The sequence below is a fragment of the Cheilinus undulatus genome, linkage group 12 (genome assembly GCF_018320785.1).
Source record: "Cheilinus undulatus linkage group 12, ASM1832078v1, whole genome shotgun sequence".
NCBI classification, from domain to species: Eukaryota; Metazoa; Chordata; class Actinopteri; order Labriformes; family Labridae; genus Cheilinus; species Cheilinus undulatus.
Genome location: NC_054876.1, coordinates 35,135,513 through 35,158,492, shown reverse-complemented (window position 1 = coordinate 35,158,492; position 22,980 = coordinate 35,135,513). Strand labels below are relative to the sequence as shown.

Here is a 22,980-nt window from a genome sequence, read left to right as displayed (position 1 = left end):
AATTAACATGGAAATAGAGGGAATTAACCTGATATCACATCAGGTAAACAAACAAAGATCAACTAAGTTTCAGCGGTCTGATAAACTGCATTCCAGCGGAGGGGTGTTTCCCATTGGAGTTCACTACAGCTCCCTCCTCTTTTCACTCACATCAACGGTCACTCTGAGCAGGAATGAACTGATAAAGGCTGAAAAGGACAGATCTGAGGCTAAGCTGTTCTCTGGAAAATACTCAGTTCAGGTGATTGGAAAATGTTTGTTCTGGTGTTGGGGGATTGATCACGTTTCAATTTCAGTTACGACTTCACTTCTCACGACTGTGGAAGCAAGATAATCAAGATTAAATTATTATCATGCCACATACTTTGTTGTGCTCAAATTATAAGCTCTGTCCTCTGTGGTAAATGGAGCACACCCTCTCTTCCTTTACAGAAAAGTGTGTGCTCTGCCCACCTAAACAGCTCTCACTTTGTTTTAAGTGAAGAGCAGAGGGAGCCACAGCATGTACTCTCTGAAAAGTGAGAAAGCTAAAGAAGATACCAGAAAGGCAGCTGTTGGCTTACTAAAAAAGGTAAACCAACCTCAGCCACACAGTACCACTTTTGCAGACTTTATGCAGTTATGGCTGCCCCTTAAGGTAAAAAAAAGAAATTGATTTATTTTTTCAAATTTGTGAAAAGTTAAATACAACCAAGTACTAAAGAAGCAAAAAGGATAGAAGCTCCTCAACTCCCGCAACCACTACACAATTAGCTTAACCCTTTCAGCCTGAGAAGCTCCGATATGGGGCTAGCTTTGCCTCCACTGAGGAAAACATTTAAAAGGCAGTCTCAGAGTTCATCCACAGAGACCTGTCACACACAGTTTCACAAACTAACAAGCACAACATTTTCCACCTAAACAAAGCACAACTCAGACCACAACCAGTAGAATGAAAAGATGTCAAAAACTACAGTTCCTCTAAACACAGTACTTTACTGCCAACAAGGCACCTCCAATACTTTAAATTTCAAGCCAGCGACACAGGAGATATTTACTCTTAAAGTGTAAAAATTGTTAGGCAGAAAAAATCAGTTATGCTTTTGTCCATCATTCCCAGTAGCTTCTACGGGGAAATCTGCTGAAATCTGTAAAGAGTTATCTTGACATTTGATGCCAAGCATATTCATGTAGACTTTGTAGTTGCAGAGAAATATTCAGTTGTATTTGGGTATGTCATTTTCAAGATTGTACACTGAAAAGGGGCCTAGGGATGAAAGGGTTCAAGGACAGATTTTACAACTCCTCTGCCTATCTAACCATCTCCTGGAGAATGAAATAACAGAGGCTGTCAAATTCATGCCAACAAAAGACAGAAAAACGGTCAGCAACCCAGGGTTCAAGAAACTGGTCAACACATATCAGTGTTGCCATTGTGTCATTGGGGAATAAAACAAGTAACTGTTGTCGTAGTTTGAAGTACAGACACACAGTAGCTAGAATGTATAAAAAGGGCCAAGTGTAAAGCAAACCAAAAAGTGCTTTAAACTAGACCTGCATTTCCACATGTTGCCAGTAACTTCACCGATTTGACACAAGAGGCTGTATTAAAGCATGTTATCTCCAGAGTAAGCATCTATTAACTTATGGCCTCTTTAAGGTACAATTTTGCAGCTCAAGTAACATGCTCTGTTTTCTCTATCCCGGCCCTACCTGGACAGCAAAAGAGGCATGTTGCTCTCTAAATACAAGTGCTAAATAAAAACTCTTGCTGGTGTTATTCTCTGTGGTAATCTTCAGGCAACCTCAAAGTCTGGTTAACGGCCTGCATAAAAAGATGCCCTCCCCCCAGGGTGTCCCCTTCATGCTTAAAAATGAGGCATGGGTTTAAAAAATAAATTAAATACATGCTTTTCTGGATTTAAAACATTGATGAGTGCTGTTTTAAAAGTTAGTTCTCATCATGCTGATTAATGCCATAAGCTTCGTTATTCTGGGAAGTTCAGCTTTAAGTTGTTATTTGACGCTCTACAAAGTAAAATGTCCCGATTGACAGCTTTGGTGACAAATGCAGCTCCTGCAGTGCTATGTGAAGAGTAAAGAAAGAACAGTGATAGGAAATATAACCAACAGAGGTGGAAGAAGTAGATGGTTATCATACTTAAGTAAAAGTATAGTTACTTTGGTAAAATGTACTTCAGTAGAAGTAAATCACTGGTCTATAAATCTACTCAAGTATAAGCAAAATGTAAGTCATTAAAAGTCCTGAGTAGCTACTTCTGATAACCAAGGAGCTTGCAGGGTGAAATGTGACCTCTCCTGCAGTAACAACAATCTTCAACCAGGCTGTTTATCATAAGATGTGATGTGACCTGAAGTAAAATGCAACAGCTGATTTGGGATGAAATGTTGACTCATTCTTTCTCTATGTGCTACTGACAGTCATGTGCTGTCATAGTGGAACCACTGGCCACTGGTTTCATGTTGTTGACAGAAAGATTAGACCTCCTTGTTTTGGCTTTTAGGTTTTGTGTTTTTTTACTCAGTACTTGATGCTTTTTAAAATGTAGTGAAGTACCACTCAATTACAGTGATATAATGAACTGTATCCCTGGTATCTAACACATAAGGGTCACAGAGCTTTTAGTAGCCATGGGCGTCTGCTTCAAACTGACACAAGAATCTCGTCTGCTGTGAACTTTGCTGTGTCCAATAAAGTTATGACCATGCAAAATCTCTGGACTGTCAAACTGAGACAGCTGAATGAATTTCAGATGATTTGTTTCCTTTGCTATTTCATTATAAGTGACAAAATAACTCAACTGAGAAAAACAAACATGTTTTTATTGCACTTATCTGAGGTTTTCAGAAAATGTAGTAGTGGTATAAGTGGGGCAGCTGTGTGGTTTTAATTTGGATGATGTTTTTTTAACCACTTCTTATTATTCTTGTATATTTATCATTTTTTGCTACGAGTTTATAAAGTAAGGGGATCTGCTGACAGTAGGCCAGTGTTCATGATGGTGACAGACTATGAGAAGTTAACACTAATCCATTTATGTGAACAGAAACCCTGGCTGAATTATCGGGCTGATAACCAACTCTGTGCAACTGTGTGAGCTCATTTTTAGTAAAGCCAGATAACTGAGAGAATCCCCCTGACTTGATGTTTTATTACAAACTGTGGGAAAACCTGGCAGTGGTGAAACTTGCCTTGGTTCTGTGGTGGGTGGAGGGTGAAGGAGCACTGCTGTTTAGACTGACAGCAGGTGAGTGAGACCTGGCCTCTCTGTATCCACTCTGCTGACGCTGGCTGACCTGCTGCTCCTCTGACAGCTGGAAGTCTCTGCTGGCTTTGGCCCCAAAGCTGCTCTCTGGAGCCGTGCTGCTTGGTGAGTCAGAAAACACTGACTCATCGTCGGACACCTGCAGCTTCTCCAGCTCTTTATTGATCTTCTGCAGGTCGGAAACAGCTGAGACCGCTGGCTCTCTCTCCACCTGACCCAGCTCAGTGCAGAGATTTAAGATAGTCTCCAGACGCTGGCACTCCTGGAGACAGTTAAAACAAACGTCATTATGCTACTGTTATTTGTCAAGGTATCAAACAAGGTATAAAAAGTTTTAGTATGATGCTCCATGGATCACATTCCAAATGAAACTCACCAATCTCTGCACTTTCTGCTCTCTGAGCCGCTCATCTCTCTGATGCTGGTGATAATTGCTAAGCTCCTCTTTCCCATTCAGGGAGCTGATGCTGCCCACCCTTTGTCCTGGACTCAACCCACCCTTCCCAAAAGACAGCCTCCTTTCTCCAAAGCTCAGATCCAAACCCGTCCCATCCAGATCTACACCCAAAGAGCTCAAAGAGGCCAGGCTGGCCCTCCTGGGAGTGCTGGGCATGCTGGCTGGTACTGTCACATCAGGTGGCTGCTCCAGGGAGGAGAGACTCCGACGCTGCCCTGCTGTCCCTACTCCTCTGTGGGAACCCACCGAGTGACGTGATGGCAGTGACAGAGCAGGGGGGTCAGCTGCATTGTGAAGCCGTGGCAGAGAGCGGCTGTGCATCCCCAGGCTGTTGAGGGAGCCGGTGGAGTATTTTCTCTGACGAGGGTCTCCAGGTTTGCCCTGAGAGTGGGGTCAACACAATACCAAAATTTAAACTTTGATATAATACCTTTAAAAATCTAATGACATTAACTGCTGCTATGATACCACAGCAATAGAAACAAAAGCCCTAAGCACCCAATATAGTGTAATGTCTTTTTTAATAATCAAAAATGCAGAGAAACTCTTGCATACTGCCTAAAATGTACAGATATATCAGCAATGTTAGAGTTTCTTTGCATTCTGATGGACTCATTCCTCCTCCATGCACCCGTCTTATAGTCGTAGTTTTCTCATGTTTTGTCACTTTTCAATATGATCATTAATTCAAATAAAAGACTGTATAATTTTAAAACTTGAGGTATCAAAAAAGTATCACGAATTTTGACAGTACTACCTGAGAGTAGAGTCTGCGGCCCATGCGAGGGCTGGATGGCACACTGGCTGCTCCACTTTTCACTCTTGGAGACCGAGGCACAGGTGGCCCGTAAGAGGAGAGCAGAGAGCTTCCATCTGTGAGCAGACTGTCTTGTGACTGGTGGCGGGAGTGGGAATGGCGATGAAAGCCATTGGGGCTGAGCTGGCGCTCACCTTGGCGTGGTGACGGAGGAACACTGCTGCTGTTAATGTAAGAAAAAGTTCTGGAGGCCGATGGGGGTCTATCTGTGTTGCTCAGGACTGACAGAGGCCTGGTGGGCTGAGAGCCCACAGGTGGAGGTACACTGAGGTACTTGCGGCTGCACTCTGCTGCCCTCAGGCTGGCCTCAAGAGCGCTCTTCCTGCGCTGAAGCGTCTCCATCAGCTCCTGGAGCTCTGCCTTAGAGCGGGAGCCCCTCAGCACTGTCCCACCCACCGAGCTGCTGCTGCTGTGTTCCATCTTCCCACAGTCTGATGAAAACAGAAGAGAGTTGGCAGAGCATGAAATCTTGTGTCTCTTGGACTGTGTAATAGTGTCAGGTTTAAAGTAACTGCTATAATAATGACCAGATCAGCTAAGAGAAGTCACACGATCACACTTATGCTGAGTAAGGGGGGGGGGAACTAGTGAAGAATGTACGCTCATACAGTTCTGAGCCCAAGACAAACACTGGCTCCATCCGTGGTTAAGTTTCTTCTAAAAATGGAAGAATGCTGGTGGACCAAGACAAGCCAGAATGCATCTTAGTCTTGACTGCAGAAAAACCCTGAGGATGCCTTTTACTACAGCTTAAATGTCTTAGCACGCAGTGTGAGAAGATAGGCTGAGTCATGGGTGGCTGGACTCTGAATAAACATTTAATCTAAGTCTACGTGATTTTAAAGAATAACCACTTCCTGCTCCTTTTAGTCATGTACAAAGTAGGGCTGTCAAACAAGTAAGATTTTCAATCTTGATTAATCTCAAAATTTCTGTGGATAATCACAGTTAATTGCATAATTTTTTACTGTATTTTAAAATTCCACTATTTTGCAGGTATAAAACTGCACTCCACTATCTCAAAATATTAGAATATCACAAAACAGCAGTCCAAAAGAAAGATTTATCATACAAAAACGTTGACCCCTAAAAGATGATGCTCATGGCATGGAGCAAATCAGTCTGTGGCACTGCTGGCATGTTATGAAGCACAGGTTGTTGTCTTTCTTTCATTTCTCGAAATTTCCCCAGAGATTCTCAAATCCAGCCAGTTGACTGGCCAGTCATTCACAGTAATATCATGGTCAGCAAACCAGTTTTTGGTAGTTCTGGCTTCACCGTGGGTAGGTGCCAAGTCCTGCTGTAAAAGGAGACCAGTATCTCCATAAAGCTCCTACGCAGATGGAAGCATGAAAGGCTGTAAAATCCCTTGGTAGATGGCTGACAGAGTTGACTCTGGACTTGACAAAGCACAGTGGACCAACAGCAGCAGATGACATGGAACCACAAACCATCTTCAAGCACCTCGGATTCTGTGCTTCTCTGATCTTCCTCCAGACTTTTGGACACTGATTTCCTAATGAAATGTGATATTCAGTTTTGAAAACAGGATTTCAAACCACTGAGACCACAACAGTCCAGCTCTTTTCTCTTCAGCCCAGGTGAGAGGCTGCTGACAATGTCTGTGGGTAAGGAGTGGCTGGACACTAAGAACACAACTCTTGTAGCCTATTACCTGGACATGTCTGTGTGGTGGCTGTTGATCCACTGACATCATTCTCAGCCCACTCCTTTGAAGCCCCCCTGAGTTCTTGACTCTGCTTTCCTCTGAAGACTGAGCTCATCCCTGTTGTTTATACAACTTTTCTTACCACACTTTTCTCTTCCTGTCAACTTTCCATGAAAATGCTTTGATACAGTCTCTGAAAACAGTCTGCCTTTTCAGCAGTGACCTTCTGAGGCTCCCTCTCCTTGTGGAGGGTGTCAGTTAAAGTCCTCTGGACATTTGTCAAGTCAGCAGTCTTCCCCTTGATCGTGGTTGTGTGTACTGAACCAGAGGGAGAGAATGCAGGCTCAGGAAACCTTTGCATACTGGACTTTTTCACAATATTCTAATGTTTTGAGATAGTGTATTTTAGAATTTGTGAGCTGTAAGCCGTAATCATCAAGCTTAATACAAAACTTCTTGAAATGTTTCACTTTATATAAGATGAATTTAGATTTATGGAAATTTAACTTTCTAAAGTAAATCACAGGGAAACAGTGAACTTTTACATGATATATTTTTTAAATGCACCTGTATAGCTCAGTTAAAGTACAGCAATGCAAGTTTCCTTTCTGATATTGTTGGGCCTAACCATTAATATATCATAACAGGCAGAAATAAAGTCAGTAAAGACAATAAATTAGCAAAGTTTAGCAATAAGTATTTACCCTGGTCAAGTGATTCTTTATCCTAATTCTGAACTATTCAAAGCTAACAAAATACCCTTGTTGAATTGGGCTGTCAGACCTAGATGATGAGGCAAAAACTTTTAAACAACTTTTAATAAACCCTAACCCATTTCATGGGTTGTTGTAAATAATGTGTCAGTGACACCAAAGGTTACAGCTACTGAGAAATCCAGGAGACAGTACAGTTACTTGATGAGATGGTATTATTTATTGTCATTTAGCTGACTCTGTTCTTTAGAGGACCCTTAATCTACTGTTAGATTTCTCCCAAAATAACCCTCACAGAAATGTTTGTATCAAAGACTCATCTAACTATTATAATGAAACTAAAAAAGTATCCGAACAGATGTCTTACCTGAGCTGTAGCCCAGCGTGGCGACAGCACTCCTTTGAGGCAGCATGCTGCTTATCACACTGGCCTCCTTTCTCTGATTCAGCCTGAGGATGAATGATTCTACTTTGTTCCCTGAGGAGAAGAAAGAAATATAAAACTCACAAGCATGAAAAGAAAACAGCATCCTCTTCTGCCTTTAATATCATAAGATCCCATATTAGACTATTTCATCATAATCTCGCCAGTGTGAAGACATACAGTAGAGGTACAAGGCAGCTAAACCTCCCTTTCTACATCCTGCATTAATATTCCAGCAACTTCATGAAGTCCCATTTTTAGTGTGGAAACAAAAAATACAAAGAGCCTCACAGGAAGTTGAATCCATGTCTTGCGGTCGCTCTAAAAACACCACAACAATACCTCAATTCAAGCAAATATTTCAGATTTGCATTTTTAACCAGAAAGAAAAAAATAAGACCTTCTCTATGGACTAAGTGAGAAAGCAGATCTAGAGGAAAGTATTTACGTCTGTCTCAGCCTGTGTTACCAATAAAAGCTGAGTCCTAAAAAGCAGCACTTGATCTTTTAGCCCCAAGCTCATGACCAGTCCTCCAAAGTATTCCCTCAGAGCCCCAGACGAAGTGTGACAAGCCAGAAATAGAGGTTCAGACTAGGCCAATGCAGACGGGGATCACTTGGGGATCCAAGGTTTCCTGCAGACCATGCTGAAATTATAAATCCATTATGCAAGAGTTTGTTAAGACTGCAAAAACTTCCCGTTTTTGCATGGAATAGCCTAACACAGTGGTCTGTCTACTAACTGTGTTTTGTAATGATTTTAGATAAACAAGTCTGCAGAAATACTCTTCAGCCTCTTAAAATGTCAAAATACCACTAAAGAAATTCCCAAACAAGTCCAGACATTCTCGTTGTTTACCTTTAATTAGGTTTTAACTGTGTTCTTTTTAAACATTTAAAATTACCTGACTTTTAGTTGAGTTATGGCTCCTTTTCGCAGCAGATGCTAACAGAGTGGACAGTTGCTTCCATTTTACTGTTAAAATGCCAACATGGTTGGTTTCTATCTGTCAGTAGTGTTAAGCTGTGTAGGTCTCCTCTGTTTGCATTTTCATATACACACTCCTGGCAATCTCTGGAGAAGATTTCAGGATGGTCCATTTCAGAGCTGCCCTAACATGAGGAGTCACGGTCTAACGCTTACAACAAATCCAAGATAGTCGACAAAGCAACGATAGTTAGTGATGATGACAATTCATGCCTTTGTATCAGGGCAAGATGTGATTGGACATATCAGTCAATGAATGGAAATCAACCTGGTGAGCTGAAAGAGTGAGAAGCAGCCTCAGTACATGATATAGTATCGCCAAGCTTTCCCATTCACTTGCAATGAATCTTCCTGAATATTAGCTGCTGCAGTCACACATCTTTATACCTACACATCTGGAAGGACAAATCTGGATTAAGTTCTGGAAAGAATTCAGGTGTTTGTGTCTGCAATATATGGTATGTTTCCACAGAGCAGTGGGGTTTGGTTTAATACAGTTTGGCACAGTCTGATACAGAAAACCTTGATCTTGCATGCTTTTCCATATCCAACTCCAACTCTTATCCATTGTAGTGATGGTTATTCAGGCTCTTTCAGTTGGAATGCTCAATATTATCTGCATGATATGGGTATCTGCAGACATTTGCAAAAAGTTAATTGACAGCATTGTAAAATGATCATTTCTGCTGAGACTTACAACTGGTAAAATTGTAAGTCTAATTGTAAGCTGTAAATATTAGCTAAATCTGCCTGAAATGTGGAGTTTTAGGCAGGACTAACAGAACTTCAATAGCTTTCTCTGTTCATCCACATTCTTTAAAATTTAAACTGTTTTTTATGAATGGATGCTTTAGGTCAAACTACATTTATACATCTGTATCAACATGAGTGTATAAAATTAATCTGTAAATACCAGCATATTCTCTATTTTGGGACGTGACTGCCTCATGTCCTACGCTCAGTTTTGTATATACTATTTCATATGTTTGCTGGTACAGTAAGGCTGCCTAGGTACCTATTTGCTTAATTTATAGTATGATCTGCACATTATTGATCTTGCTGTCAAAGGATGTCCCTTTTCTGGGTCTGTATTGATGTTTTTGTGGTGACTACTTTCACTAGTTTTTTTCTGTATTGTTATTGGTATAAACTGTTTTGTGGTACTGTAATAATGTGTATTTGCACTTTGATGTTTACTGTCATCATTTATGTTTTATAGATGTGCTTTTTCAGAGTTGTTGTGACCAACTTTATCCACTATGTCCTGATGAAGACTCATGGTGAGTTGAAACATGTAGACATCCTTGTTTAATATAGGATTTGTTGATCATGTTTCCATTTTACCAACATTTTTGACCCCTCTTCTCTTTACATCAGCATATTGGATTTCTGCAAAAATCCAATACCATACATCCCTACTTTTTAGAGATCTGGATCATTTGGCCCAGCTCTGTAATAAGAGCCAGTCCTCTGGCTCCCAAACAGCTCTTCATTTGGTACAATTTTGTTGTTTGTGGCTATTAAAATAGACAAAAGAGAACTGTCTTTCATGTAGTCTCCTGTCATTCATGTTAGAGAGCCAGCTCTAAGAACTGGCTGGTTCCCAAACAACACATCAGTACAGCTAAATTGTCCTCTTGAATTGAGTAGCCATTTCTATCTGACCAGAGCCCCATGAGTTTCCTATAAAAGCATGGTCATGACAGAATGAGGGCCATAAGCTGTTTAGCTTAACACAAAACATTGCGCATTTTGCATTTGTCCATTATGCAGACGGCACACACTGTTCTTTTGTTTGTTTTTTAACTCTGATGAAGGCGCAGCGCGCATTGAAATGTTCGTCCTCTGCACCTGATTCAACTGCAGTAAGTGATTCGTATGCTCCAGTTTCTTCTTTGAATTTGTCTGTGTGAGAGATCCATTGAAATACCTCTGCATGTTGCTGGTCCTTTCTGTGAGCACTGACCTCCACCCATGGACTCCCTCTTCTGCATTGAGTCTAGCTCAACTCTTTATGGTCATATAGATGCACTTGATACCATGACAGTACAGATCAGTTATCTTAGTACCTTTGTTAACTTCTGGAACAACCACAGACATGCAAAAAATGCAAATCCTAATGAACCAAGACTGCAAACTGATGGACTATTACGCAGGGAAAGTATTTGCTATCATGACAGCAGCTGTTTTAATCTCCCACAGGAATAGAAGTTTGGTTTTAAAAGGCAAAAATCTCTGGCTCTGATATTTGTTAAGGCCTGAGATGCAAAAAAATAGTCAGAGGTGCAGACAGGACTGGACTCTATGAGAGGGTGAAGTGCAGCTGTGCACGATGGTTAAATTCTTCATCTAAAAAAAAAAAAAAAAACATCAAAAGTAGACAAAATAAATTAATTTACTTTAGTCCTAAAAATCCTTCAGTCTGTATCACAGCGTCTTTAATTGGAGAGCATATTTCCAGAGCTGAGGTGGTGAAGCAGGCGCGCTGCTGTGCACTCTGCCATGCGTCTTTTTACGATGTTCCTCCCCTCTCTAAAGGCAGTTCAATGTTCCACATCTAACCCATTTATTGCATTGTATTACAAGCTTTCCTTGCTTTAATTACAGATGGATCGTGATAAGTGAGTGAAAATTTGTATTTGAAATATGTAAATATTGAAAATTCATATTAAAAAATATCAATCTTTTTCCCCAAATGTTTTGCAGGCCAGATGACACCTGCTGGCACCGGACCTGCCCCGTAGGCTGCCATTTATGTATAGCTAGTGTAACGTCAGGTGGTTTGTTTACAGGAGCAGAAGAAGAATTTCTTCTACGGCAAATTGTTGGTAGATTTAACCTATGGGACAATAAGGTGCATGCCAGAAAATTTGTATTCAGATCAGACTGAGATGCATGAGCATGCGTATCTGAATCGGATTGTATCTTCCAGCATCCATGTGTACAAAGACGTTTTAAACTCTGATCCAAATGATTTAATCTGATCGTGAAAAAAATGCTCATGTAACTGCAGATAGTGTCAAGCATCAGTGGAGCCAGCTGGTGAGTTGAACTGTTGTTGAAGACAGTCAGGAGCAGAGCAAAAATATCTATCAACCAAGAAAAGTTTTTAATGATCTTCTTTAAGCTTCCTTTAATAAAGAAAAACTCCCGTTCTAATAGAAGTGCTGCTATAGTTGCATTCACACTAATCTCTTCACCAGCAGCTGTTGTTTACAGGCTTGCAGTGCAAGCACCCCTGTTGCAACTCCCTTGTTCTCCTCAAATGACCCTGATTGGTTCATTCATTCTCTGACCAGAAAGAAGCTTATGAGCTTGACGCCTTGCAGGATAGTTCCTTCTGAAGACAGACTGGTCATTGTCTGGCAATCTAACCAATCTATCTGCAAGGTTACCTGAAAGGAATAAACTTTGTCTCTATCCTTTCTTACTCCCCCTTTACATAAATTTCCTTACCCAGATGGCAGGCAGCTGTTCAATTATAAGTCTTAATCTGCTCAGTTTTTTGAAAATTTGAAGTTTTCCTGTTTCTAAGTGCTTGATAACAGATGGATAAATGTTGGTTTTCTGTGCATATACTACAAGGTGTTGGTTTGAGACCTGGTCTTTAAGTAAAAGACCATGAGATAACTTTTGTTGTGCTGGTGCTGGATTACTAAAAATGACAGACTGATTTATACTAACTATTTTCCTGATGTAAACATTCCACAAAACAGAAAAGTTTTACTTTCTATGATCAAATAAAACTAAAAAACACATCTCCAGGTCTTCACACTGTAACTCAGACAGACCACATTGAAAGAATATTATTGGTTCCATTGAGGGATTTCAAAAGTCAGACGATGCTGTTTCCTGAATCCACAGACAGCGCACACACTGCGATTACACCAACACGCACACACAGACTGAAGAAAGACAGAGATGCCTGATCCAAGATTTTCCCGTCCTGCTGTCTGGAAAGAGAGAGAGGGAGAGAGGGCCTACAGGAAGTAGGGTATCCTTTTACACAGTCACACAATCAATCAGCGTGAGTTCACTCTCCAGACTGCCTGAAAAAAAGCAAGGGGGGAGAAAACCCATAGCCTCATGTTAGGAGAGAGAGAGAGAGTTTTACTGCATCAGCCAGGATACTGGCCAGCAGGAGAGAGCAGATCATAAACACACAGATGTAAACAGCTGGGAAGCGTCCACGGCTACAATGGAGCGAAGATAAACAATTTCATGTTGTATAAAGCTCAAACTGCTGTTGCCTTAAAAGTCTTCTAAGACATGATGTTATTTTCCAGAAGTCTGGAAGGACATTAGAGTTAAAATCATTCAGAGATGCAGCTTTTACCATACAGCAGTGTTCTCATTACCTTTTTTGACTAACCTTTAGTCATAAAAGTCATAAAATAGTGGCTAGTACATTTCAAGGAGACTGTTGAGAGTTATCAAACAAAATGAAACCCCAAAACACTCTTTTTTAATGATATAAAAACAAGGGGAAAAAATCAAACTACATGCATAAGTGATGTTTTTATGGTTCAGCTAAATCATTGATGAGCTCATCTGTTCAGCTCTGAAATCAATGAACTGCTGTGACAACTTTCTCATTCAGCATCCGGGATTCAAAAAGCCCAAATACACAAAAAGAGGATGTCAGCAGTTTAAAGTCCTCTGAAAAAAACATCCTCTGGCTGTCTACAAACTGTGTGTTGTGATGACTTTAGATAAACAAGTCTGCAGAAATGCTATTCAGCCTCTTAAATTTTCAAAATATCACTAAAGATTCCCAAACAAGTCCAGAAACTCTCATTTTTTCCTTTAATTAGGTTTAATCTATGTTCTTTTTACACATGTATAATTACTTGCATTTTCTATGTGTTTTCCTGTTTGAAATGTACAGCAGATGCCATTTCAAATGTGTTTAATCATTTGACTAATTGATTTTTCCTTCATTTTCCTTGCATTAACTCTTGATGTAAAAAGTTGAGTTATGGCTCCTTTTTGCAGCAGAAGGCAGTTCAACTTTAGTCTGGTTTGTTTAAAGTTTCTGCCCGTCAACAAAGTTTGTCTTGCTTTAACTTTATGCTCGTAGTAGAATAATGTTAGGGATGTATAACATTGGATTTTTTTTCTTTTTAGACTGTGCAAATATCTGATACACTCTTCGTTCAAAACTCAATTTACTCATACTGATACCACTTAAAACCAGGGCTGAACAATTTGGGAAAATAATCTAATTGTGATTTTTACCCTGCAATATTGTGATTGCAATTTAATATGCAATTATTTTTCAAGTTCCTCATCGTATGTATTTCTCAACAGACAAGCAACAAATCATTCTATATTAGTTAAGAACAGGAGCCCAGTTAAGAACAGGAATCCTTCCTCTGGCTCTCAAAGTTGGCAGGTTTAAAAACATCCCTGAGGAGCAGAGACTGTGCGAACTATGTGATTTAGGTGAAGTTGAGAATGAATCTCATTTTCTTTTGTACTTTCCTTTCTATGATGATTTAGGATTACCTCTGAAGACTGAAAGGTCTATGAAAAATCTTAAAATATTCTGAAGCAATAATGATGGCAGGATGGAATGGTTGTTTACGTTTAATATTTATTAGTTGGCCTCTTTTGTTGTAAAAGCCTGGAAGAAGTGTTTAACTAGTCTACTATATTATTGAGCATCTACTTTTGGTTTCTGGTCTTTCTGTAAAGATAATGGTGTCTTGTAAGCCTATTGGGCTGGGCATATTGTTTATGCACGACACAATAATAAAATTTAATCAATCAATCAATCTATATTAACATCTAATTGTAATTATTTTGACACATTGAAACTTTGATTTAAATTTTTGTATTGAGGAGCATTAAGATTTTTTTTTATTGTTCTCATTTTTAATAAGACAAACAAAAAGGAAACACAAAGAAAGTAGGATTTTAGGGAAATTATAACACAAAATTGACTAATTGTCTGCATGATGGGTAGAGCATCATGCACACGTTCTCTGCCTCAAAAATGTATTTCAGTCAAGAACATTCTCATCATACATTTAACCATTTCATTGCAAAAAATGGATATACAGTTGCTCCCTGAGTTGGTCAATCAGCATGCTTTGACTTTCCAGGGAGTGCATGGCTAGAAACCCCCATATGGACAGATACATTTATGTCAATACGTACTGAATACAATAAAATTACTTCAAAAGAAATTAAACCATAATAGCATGAATCTGAATATGAGGGTGCAACAGTTTTTTGCTATAAAGGAGGCAGCCAAGGTGGAGGAGGTTTAGCTTTACCAGCAGCAGTGTGGTACATCAGCATTAACGCAAGCAGTGATGAATGAGAGGTACATAATATTTAAATACACAGCTGTGTTGAAAGAAAGAGCTGTGATTGGCTGTGGGAGCTGGGAGGTGATAATTAGGATCAGCCTGCCATCAGCTGATCATGGCTGGGCATGTGAGTATCTATCCCACATGAACTGATGCTAGGCTTCATTAAAATTGCATTTTGAAACATATTTCAGGTCTAAGAAATGTTGCATCTTATTCGATTTGAACTCTGCAGTAGGATATATCATAAGTAAGATATATTGTGATATAATCTAAATTGCGAATAATTGCCAGCCAAACTCAAAACTCTACAAACTTCACTTTATAAGTTTAAGTTAACAGGAAGTCATATCATATCTGCAAATTATGTATGCAATTTTTGGCAAAAAGATATTATCTACCTAAAGAGTACTTTTTTTAAGCTACCATCTGATGCTACCAATATTATGCTGATAATACTGTACATCCCTTGTATAATATTCTTGGGTCTTTGTGAATAACATAACAAAAAATAGACTACAGTTTAGACTTGCATTTTTTGGAAAGGAGATCACATTATAATTTGATGCTACACAAAAATTGATTGAATGTAAAGGACACTAAGTTGCATAATGTATGAAATGAACTGTTGGCAGACTGGACATGAATTCACTTTCAAGAGTTTTTTTTGAAAAACGGCTCTGAGGCTGTAACATTTTCCTGTTAGTGGTTATAAACCTTTTTTGGCTTGTTGTCTTAATAAAAAGGTGCTCTGGGACAATTAATACAATTGACAAATAAAACGTCAAAACTAATATTTTCGACTTTTGTCCATTAGCCTACTTCTGAAACAGTCTGACCCAAACACATTCCCTTGTTAATCAAATATTAAGTCTGTCTTAAGCATTGTAGTGACGATGTTGATGATTAATGAGTCTAACATCCCTCTAAGAGGCAACAGCACTACCGCAGTATGACAAACAACGTGCTAGCTTCACTTCAACACAGAGTACGAGTCAAAATGCATTACTTTTAACACTTTTAGCGAGTACTTCAGCTTAAACATGAAACATTTAACTTCAACGTAAAAGTTGAACAACTTACCTGTTATAACTTCATAATTTACATAGCTGCTCCCTGGTTATTTAGTTTCTCCGTTGCTCCTAGAGCTGCCGTCCTCTGCCGAAGCAGCAGAGTGAAATCTTCCCATGACAAAGGATCAGACAGGAGACCCTCTCCCTTGTCTCCCCTCCCACCTCACAACTTTCTGCTCCATAGAGAAGAGGAGAGCAGAGGATAGCGGGGAGGGTAGGGGGGTGTTTACTTTCCAGCATCAGGCGCGGTTGGTGCCCCTCTCTGGTAAGACAGAGAAATACAAACAGAGGAGAAAGAAAGAATCACAGCGTTATCACACTGTTTGCTCTGACACTACGGAAGCCCTAAGCAGACAAGCATGTAAACGTTTTGTTTACATGCTCAAGGGTAATATCAACGTTTTTTTAATCTCTTTCATATGAGATATAATGCTAGTGTAACTTGATAACAAGCTATGCGAAGGTCTTTGGAAGGATCTCAGCTTATTTTTCAGCTATAACCAAGCTGGTTTTCCCATTAAATTGCATTTATTTGTGCCCCTGTACACTAAAGGCTTTTTTTTTTTTTTTTACAGTGTTTATGGTACCCTCAAATAGGGTCAGTCAAGTTTATAGTTTTCACAAGAAAAGACAACATGATATCCCACTTCCTCTAACACAGTCTGGCTAGTAAACCTCTAATGTGAGACTGTGTCAGAATGTATACATGCTAAAACTTTCAAAATAAAATCAGATTAAACTTCTATTAAGGGTTAAGGTAACAGTTAGGATACCAAAACTTAAATGTGAAAAACCTGACCTGCAAAACCTAATTACAAAACGCCGAGTAAACATTTTGCCAACAGATAAAAAGCTTGTTCTCCATGAAACACTAACTAACTAGCTAACATAGCTAATATGAAAGCTAACGAAGTATATAGATAATTTAAACTCGGACTACACCTCTGCTCTTTTTCTGTTTTATTTATTAAATGTTGCTTAGTCTCTCGTGTCAGCAATTTGGTTGTTTCATGAATGTAACTACCAAACTATATTAAAAAAGTTGAGGCGGCATCTCTGTGGTCAGCAGCCAGACCCCTCTTCCTACTTATGATATTCACAATTATGTTGAATTTTTATGAAAGCCTCAAGTTCAAGGGTTGTGAAGTTTAATGCTGTCTTCAGAAAAGTTGAAGCCTATTGACCTCAGGTATTGGAATCAAATGAAGCTACAGCAGGGCGGTCAGGGTCCAAAAGTGGGTCAGAAAGCCATTTTCAGTGGGTCGCACATGGCAAAAAGTGTATAACGTGTTATTATTTGGAAGGATATGACTCCATCTCCTTTTCTGTCACTTCTTTTGTTCCATCACAAGTTCAGTCAGTCCCATATTGCCATTAATACATCTGTTACTGATTGAATGTAAGAAATTAGGGATGCAATTTGTGGTTAAGGAGGTGGTGGTGGCTCCTGACACTAGACCAGTTGAGAACCAGTAATCTAAACTGACAACTTTCCACATAAAAAGCCCAGTGGAGTGCAAGCAATATTTGGTATCAACATTAGATGTTTTCATATGGTTAGCACTGGAAGGCCGAGTGTACGTGTCTGAGACTATTACCTCTGCACAGTATGCTTAACAGTTGCTTTCATTTCATGAAATATCACCAAGAAAGCATGAAAACAATGGAAAGAAATCCTACCCTGTTATTAACAACACCTCTAGACCTCAAAATAAAGTAATTGCCTCTAAAAGACTTATCAGGTTAGTATCCCAGTTCCTTAATGATTTAATTTGGTCGATGAGAAAGAAATTATGTTGACAAGCCGTGACAGTGTTCGAAAAGCGTTAAGTCTTTCAACTAAGGCCGGTCACATGCTACAGGATTTTAAGCCCGATTTGGGGCAAGATCTGCCTCCCCCGGCGATCGTGGGGGTGTATCCCAAGAGGAGCCTCGTCACAAATGACTGTTTGCCTGAATAATCCTCGTGTGTGGTGTCAACCCAATTGTTTTACTGCTCCAAATCGTGTCATAGCCTCCAAAATCCTGAATCGTAAATATCAAACAGGTCGTAGTGCCTCTGATGAAGTACCCACAACAACCAATGAGAGCGAGCAGACAGGGTAACGTCACAGACAGATCATACGTACTCACAACCATAAAAACAACTCAACTCCAGCCAGGAGTTTCATTCCGAGTCTTTCCTATGTTTTATGATTTTTGCTTCACCTGTAACACATGCAGGGCAGCTTGTTGTGGAGGGACAGCAAGAGGATATCGACAGACATCCATGTTTGTTTTTTCGTTTTCCTGAAGTCACGTGGTCACCGAGGTCATTGGCAAGTCAGCAGGTTTGTGGTCTCTGGTGATCTGAATGTCTGGCTGAGTTGTTTAGTGTGTGTGTTCAGAGAATTAAAGATAAGAATTCTTTTGAAATTGTCAACATATCTGTGGTCTCACATAGTTTTAAAATTGTTTCAGATATAAAAATCGTGTAGTGTGTAGGCTACATTCACACTGTACTTAAAAGTGACCCAAATAAAAAAATTGTACTCGTATGTGACTCATATCTTATTTTTTTTCTGACAGTGTAAACAGCACAAGCCATGCTGAATCTGTTCTTTTCATATCAGATTCAGGCCATGTTCGCATGTGGTACTGAATCAGATACATACGTATCTGATCTATTGACATTCAGCCTAAGTGTGAACAGCCAAACAAAAAAAATCAGATTTGAGCAAAAGATCAGAACTGTGCATTAAGGCCTACAGTGTAATCACTGCCTAAGAGTGCTAAAGGTGCAGCAGCTACAACTGATGCAGTTTCACAGGTTTTGGCACTCAGGACGACGAGGCCTGAAAACACTGAACTGCATGTTTTTGTGAGAAAATAGGTGCTGCTTGAGCAAAAACTGGCATCTGTGGACACAGCCTCTTTATCTTATTATCTTGGGGTAACAACCCTTTTCTCAGGATAACAAGATTGCTTTCCAAGAAAACAAAACAATAAGCTGGTTACACAAAGCCAAACCACAACATGGCCTGCTACCATAGCCCACACTAATGAGAAAAGCTAAGGCTGACCATGTAGTAGATTATTTTCATATCTTAAATGATTTTTACAATGTAGGACCACAGACATAAAGGCAGTTTAGAACACTTTTTCATCTTATCAAGCTCATAACACACACTAGATGAGTTGACCAGACGGTGAGACTACAATCTGCTGGTAACGATTTCACAGCAAAGTCTGCACACAAGAGATCTCACAGAAATCTGCATGATCAAATGTAACTTCAGAAGACAAAATCAGGCTGGTGACACTGGTAACACTACCCAGCTTGCCCTTCTTGCTCTCATTAGTTGTTGTGGGTATCCCGTCTGAAGTAATCAAAAGGTTGGGGAGGCTCAGACATGGTAGGAAGCAGTAAAACAATCATTTTGACACCGCATACTTGGGAATTATATGGACAAAAAATCATTTGCGTGGAGGCTTGACCCAGGACAATCCCCCCTTAACTGTCAGGGGCGGCAAATCTGGCCAGCAGTTAGGCTTTAAATTGAGTAGTGTGCAGCCAGCCAACATTTATATTTATTTTGTACATTTGCAACCCTGTAGATCCTGCATAAAGAAGTCAAGATCAAGAAAGCAACAAAATAATATTCATTATTGCAGGAATACTTATAAAGTATACAGAGTGCCTATAAAAAGTATTTACCCCTTGGATGTTTTACCCTTTAATTTATTTTATACATCAATCGTGGTCAATATACTTTGCAGTAAATTAAATAAATATTCACTCCTTTCAGAGGGACTCACCAAATTCAACAGAGATCCAGCCAACTGGTGCCAACAGTATCACAATTAGTGAAAATGGGGATTGGGATTATATTGTAAATAAACTTGTGTCTGGAAGGTCCAGTCACTGGTTAATCAGTATTCCTGGCTACCATTACACCATGAAGACAAAGAACACTCCAAGCAACACAGGGAAAATGTTATTGAAAAGTGGATGCATACAAAAAAAAAATCTAAGGCACTGAACATCCCCCTGAGTTCAGTTAAATCCATCATCAAGAAATGGAAGGAATATGAAAAGTTTAATCTGCCTAGATCAGGACATCCTCAGAAACTGAGTGACTGTGCCAGAGGGAAACTAGAAAGAGAGGCCACCGAGACAGCTATGACAATTAAGAGTTTTTTTTTTTTTCAAAACAGCCAATTCATACTGCCTATGGTCCATTTTTAAGGGATAAAACATCCAAGTGGGTGAATACTTTCTTTAAGACATGCATCCACATGGATGCTCTAGACTTCCATAGTGATTAATTGTACATAAAGGAATCACTGTTTTTGATCTCTTCTAAGTCCTGATTTTTGTCCTGTGGCTGACACTGACATCAGACTTCCTAATAATCAATACGCTGTGGTATCATGTTAACATTACATCATTAAGACGTACAGCAAATCTGTTCTTGTCATATGACCATCCCTAATGTACATACACTTTCCTATCTACATTTCACATTTATTTTCAACCATGTTTTTTAATCTCTGTGTTGGTCAGTTTCTTCACAAAAGCAGCAAAACTCCCACAGTCCACTCTCCCACATTGTGTGTTTTCTGTGGGAGAAAAAGCAAGAGTAGACATTAGTGTTGAAAGTCGGGGAAAAAAAGAAAGTTTTGCGCCTTAGTTTGTTGTTTCAGCAGTATGTGGAGGAGGGAGAAGGAGGCCCCATCGTGTGCGTTTGAAACACAGCCAACCTCACTCCCCCTCTGAACAGCAGGCAAAGAGCAAAAAAGCCCTTACAGTAAGAGACATTATACATCCGGCAACATGGAAGACATCAATACTCTGAGAAGTCTTTAATTTTATTGATTTTCAATGTTTTCAATCAGATATCAAACACAGACAATATTTTAGAGAGAACAATGAATGAAAAGTTACTCTGCAAAAACCCCCTAAAATTTTTCAACCATCATGCCAAAAAACTCCAATTACATCATTGGGAGGGGGGCTGTGGAGTACAGCCTGGACTAGATGATTGCTTCCAGACACGGAGCTGGGGTCTTTGTCATTAAAACAAACATGCATGCACGCACACAAGTCTGTCTACATCTCCCTCAGGAACTCAAAGTGACACATATAAACGTCAGAAGGTTCTCATTTGAAAACCGGGGCACTTTAAATTTATTGTCGACACAAAAATTTAATTCTCATAGCGCTGGTGTGTGACTGCACTTCCCGCTCAAAGAAAATAAAGGTAAGCTCTGAAACCAACATTTACTGCCTTGTGCCGACTGTGTGTGCTCATTTTTTAAAAACTAGAGACTGAAGCCATGTGTGGAGAGATTTCAAGAGAGCTGGTTGTGGAAAAATAAGGGAAGAGGGGAGACTATGGAGTAAAAAATGGTGTCAGATGATAGGAGTGGGTGGAAGATCAACTCTGGTAATTGTTGGGAGGTCTGACTCACAGTGTGAGGAGTCTCAAATGTCTCACCCAATCACAAGAGGCCAAAGTCATTAGACAGCTTTTAGTGTTTGATGTGGAGCAGCTAGGTTTGTTTTCTTCCAGTGAGACTTTTGCCACATCGACTCATCTTTCACTTTGAGAGACTTAAGGAACACTTCAGCTCTTTTCTCTTCTGTATTCACATTCAGATGTGTTGACCTAGATGCTTCAAATGTAATCCCAATCTTAACCTTCACATACTGCCTGACAAAAAGACCCAGTATTTACTGACCACTCACTAAAAAAGCAGGTCCCAAAGCACTTCTGTGAGGTCCCTCTGCAGGTTATTTTCTTAATTTGGGTTAATTTTGGACACTGCCCACATCACAGAAGTCTGCAGGGTTTACCTATATCAACAAATTCAGTTTAATTGGAAAATTGGCTTAACGTCCACTTAAAACCACAGCAGAGGTTTTGTTTTGTCAGTGAGTCTGTAATTAAACAGCTGTGGTGTAATGCAGGCAGCTGCTAAGACATCTTTGTGTATTGTCATGTTTGTTCAGAAGATTTAATCACATCTCTGACTCTGGTAGCTAGTTTGTCCAAAATCTAATCAAACTAGAGTCCACTGTGGACCTTATTATTTCAGAAGCAAGCAAACAGTACAAACTATCAAGGTCCAGATTCTCCCAGGTGCATGCTGATCTGCAGACCTGAGTTTTAATGAGTGATTTTTCCTACGTAGTTTTAGGTAATTTACACAAGGATTTGTTACTTTTACCCCACACATTTTTTACAAGTCCCTACATTTTACTTTCTTTCAAAACACCCTCTTCACTTCAGCTTACATCCACTGAAGAGAAAATGCACATCCTATGTGTTTAAATTATGACATAAGAGGATCAAACAGGTCAGGTCAAGTATGGGCACATATGCCAGTTCAGTACTTCACCGTGTCAGCTTTGGTCATGTACTGCTCTGGCCTTCTGAGGGCCATCCTCCATCCCCATGTGCCAGGTCCATGACCTCTCTCTCCAGGTGCCCCTCCACAGCACTTGCGTCTGGACAATCCCTACAGGTTTTGGGCACCAAATATGGTGCTGCTGTTCCTGTATCAAGCAATTGATCCTTCCCATTCCCTCTCTCCTAAGCATTAGGCACACGGTCTTGCCAACGATATCAAAAGATGTGCCGAAGGAGTCCAGTTGAACTTCTGGCCATCAGTCATTGTCCCTGCTTCACAAGAGTAGTCAGACTGGGAGGACCAAGGACCGAAAGTCTGACTGTTGACCGCATGCTCAGATACGCTGCCAAGGTAGGTGAACTTCTCTCCCTGTTACCCGCCCCCTTATCCAGTCCATGCAGGTATTGAAGAGCGTAAGGGCTAAGATACATTCCTGCCTCACCCAAGAATCAACCGGGAGGAGGTCAGAGGGAGAGCCACCACACTATACTAGAATATAGGGCAGATGATGAAACAGACACATAGAAAATAGGACAGCTGTACCCATGAGTGCATACCAAAAACAACAGATGTCAAAATACAATTCAGTGGCATGACAGATGTATAAAAACAAGACACTGTTCAACTTCACAAATTAGTCACTGTATAAACAGACGAATGACATCACAACTCACCAAAGGGAAGCAAAAACATTTGAAGCTCCTCCTGCTGACTGTCTGCAGAGTAGACCATAGACTCTGCCTCCTCTATGCTCACAGATGGGACATGGGCAGACTTATGAATTTAAAATACATTAAGATAGATATATTTCAATTAATGTTTCTAAATACAAATGCTTATCGTGCTGATTTATGTCCAGA

At 39.9% G+C, this 22,980-nt stretch overlaps 1 protein-coding gene across 1 annotated transcript in view; it reads right to left on the bottom strand.

Moving 5' to 3' along the window:
• phldb2a (pleckstrin homology-like domain, family B, member 2a) overlaps positions 1-22,153 on the bottom strand; it is a 42,887-nt gene extending 20,734 nt beyond the window's left edge. Inside the window, exons 1-7 of the mRNA XM_041800873.1 lie at positions 22,104-22,153; positions 15,892-15,986; positions 15,735-15,767; positions 7,290-7,400; positions 4,481-4,971; positions 3,643-4,104; positions 3,193-3,528 (exon numbers count right to left, since the gene is read on the bottom strand). Of these exons, the coding sequence (XP_041656807.1) occupies positions 3,193-3,528; positions 3,643-4,104; positions 4,481-4,971; positions 7,290-7,400; positions 15,735-15,767; positions 15,892-15,986; positions 22,104-22,153 (1,578 nt within the window). The remainder of the gene's footprint in view (positions 1-3,192; positions 3,529-3,642; positions 4,105-4,480; positions 4,972-7,289; positions 7,401-15,734; positions 15,768-15,891; positions 15,987-22,103) is intronic.
• Between the last annotated feature and the right edge of the window lie 827 nt (positions 22,154-22,980).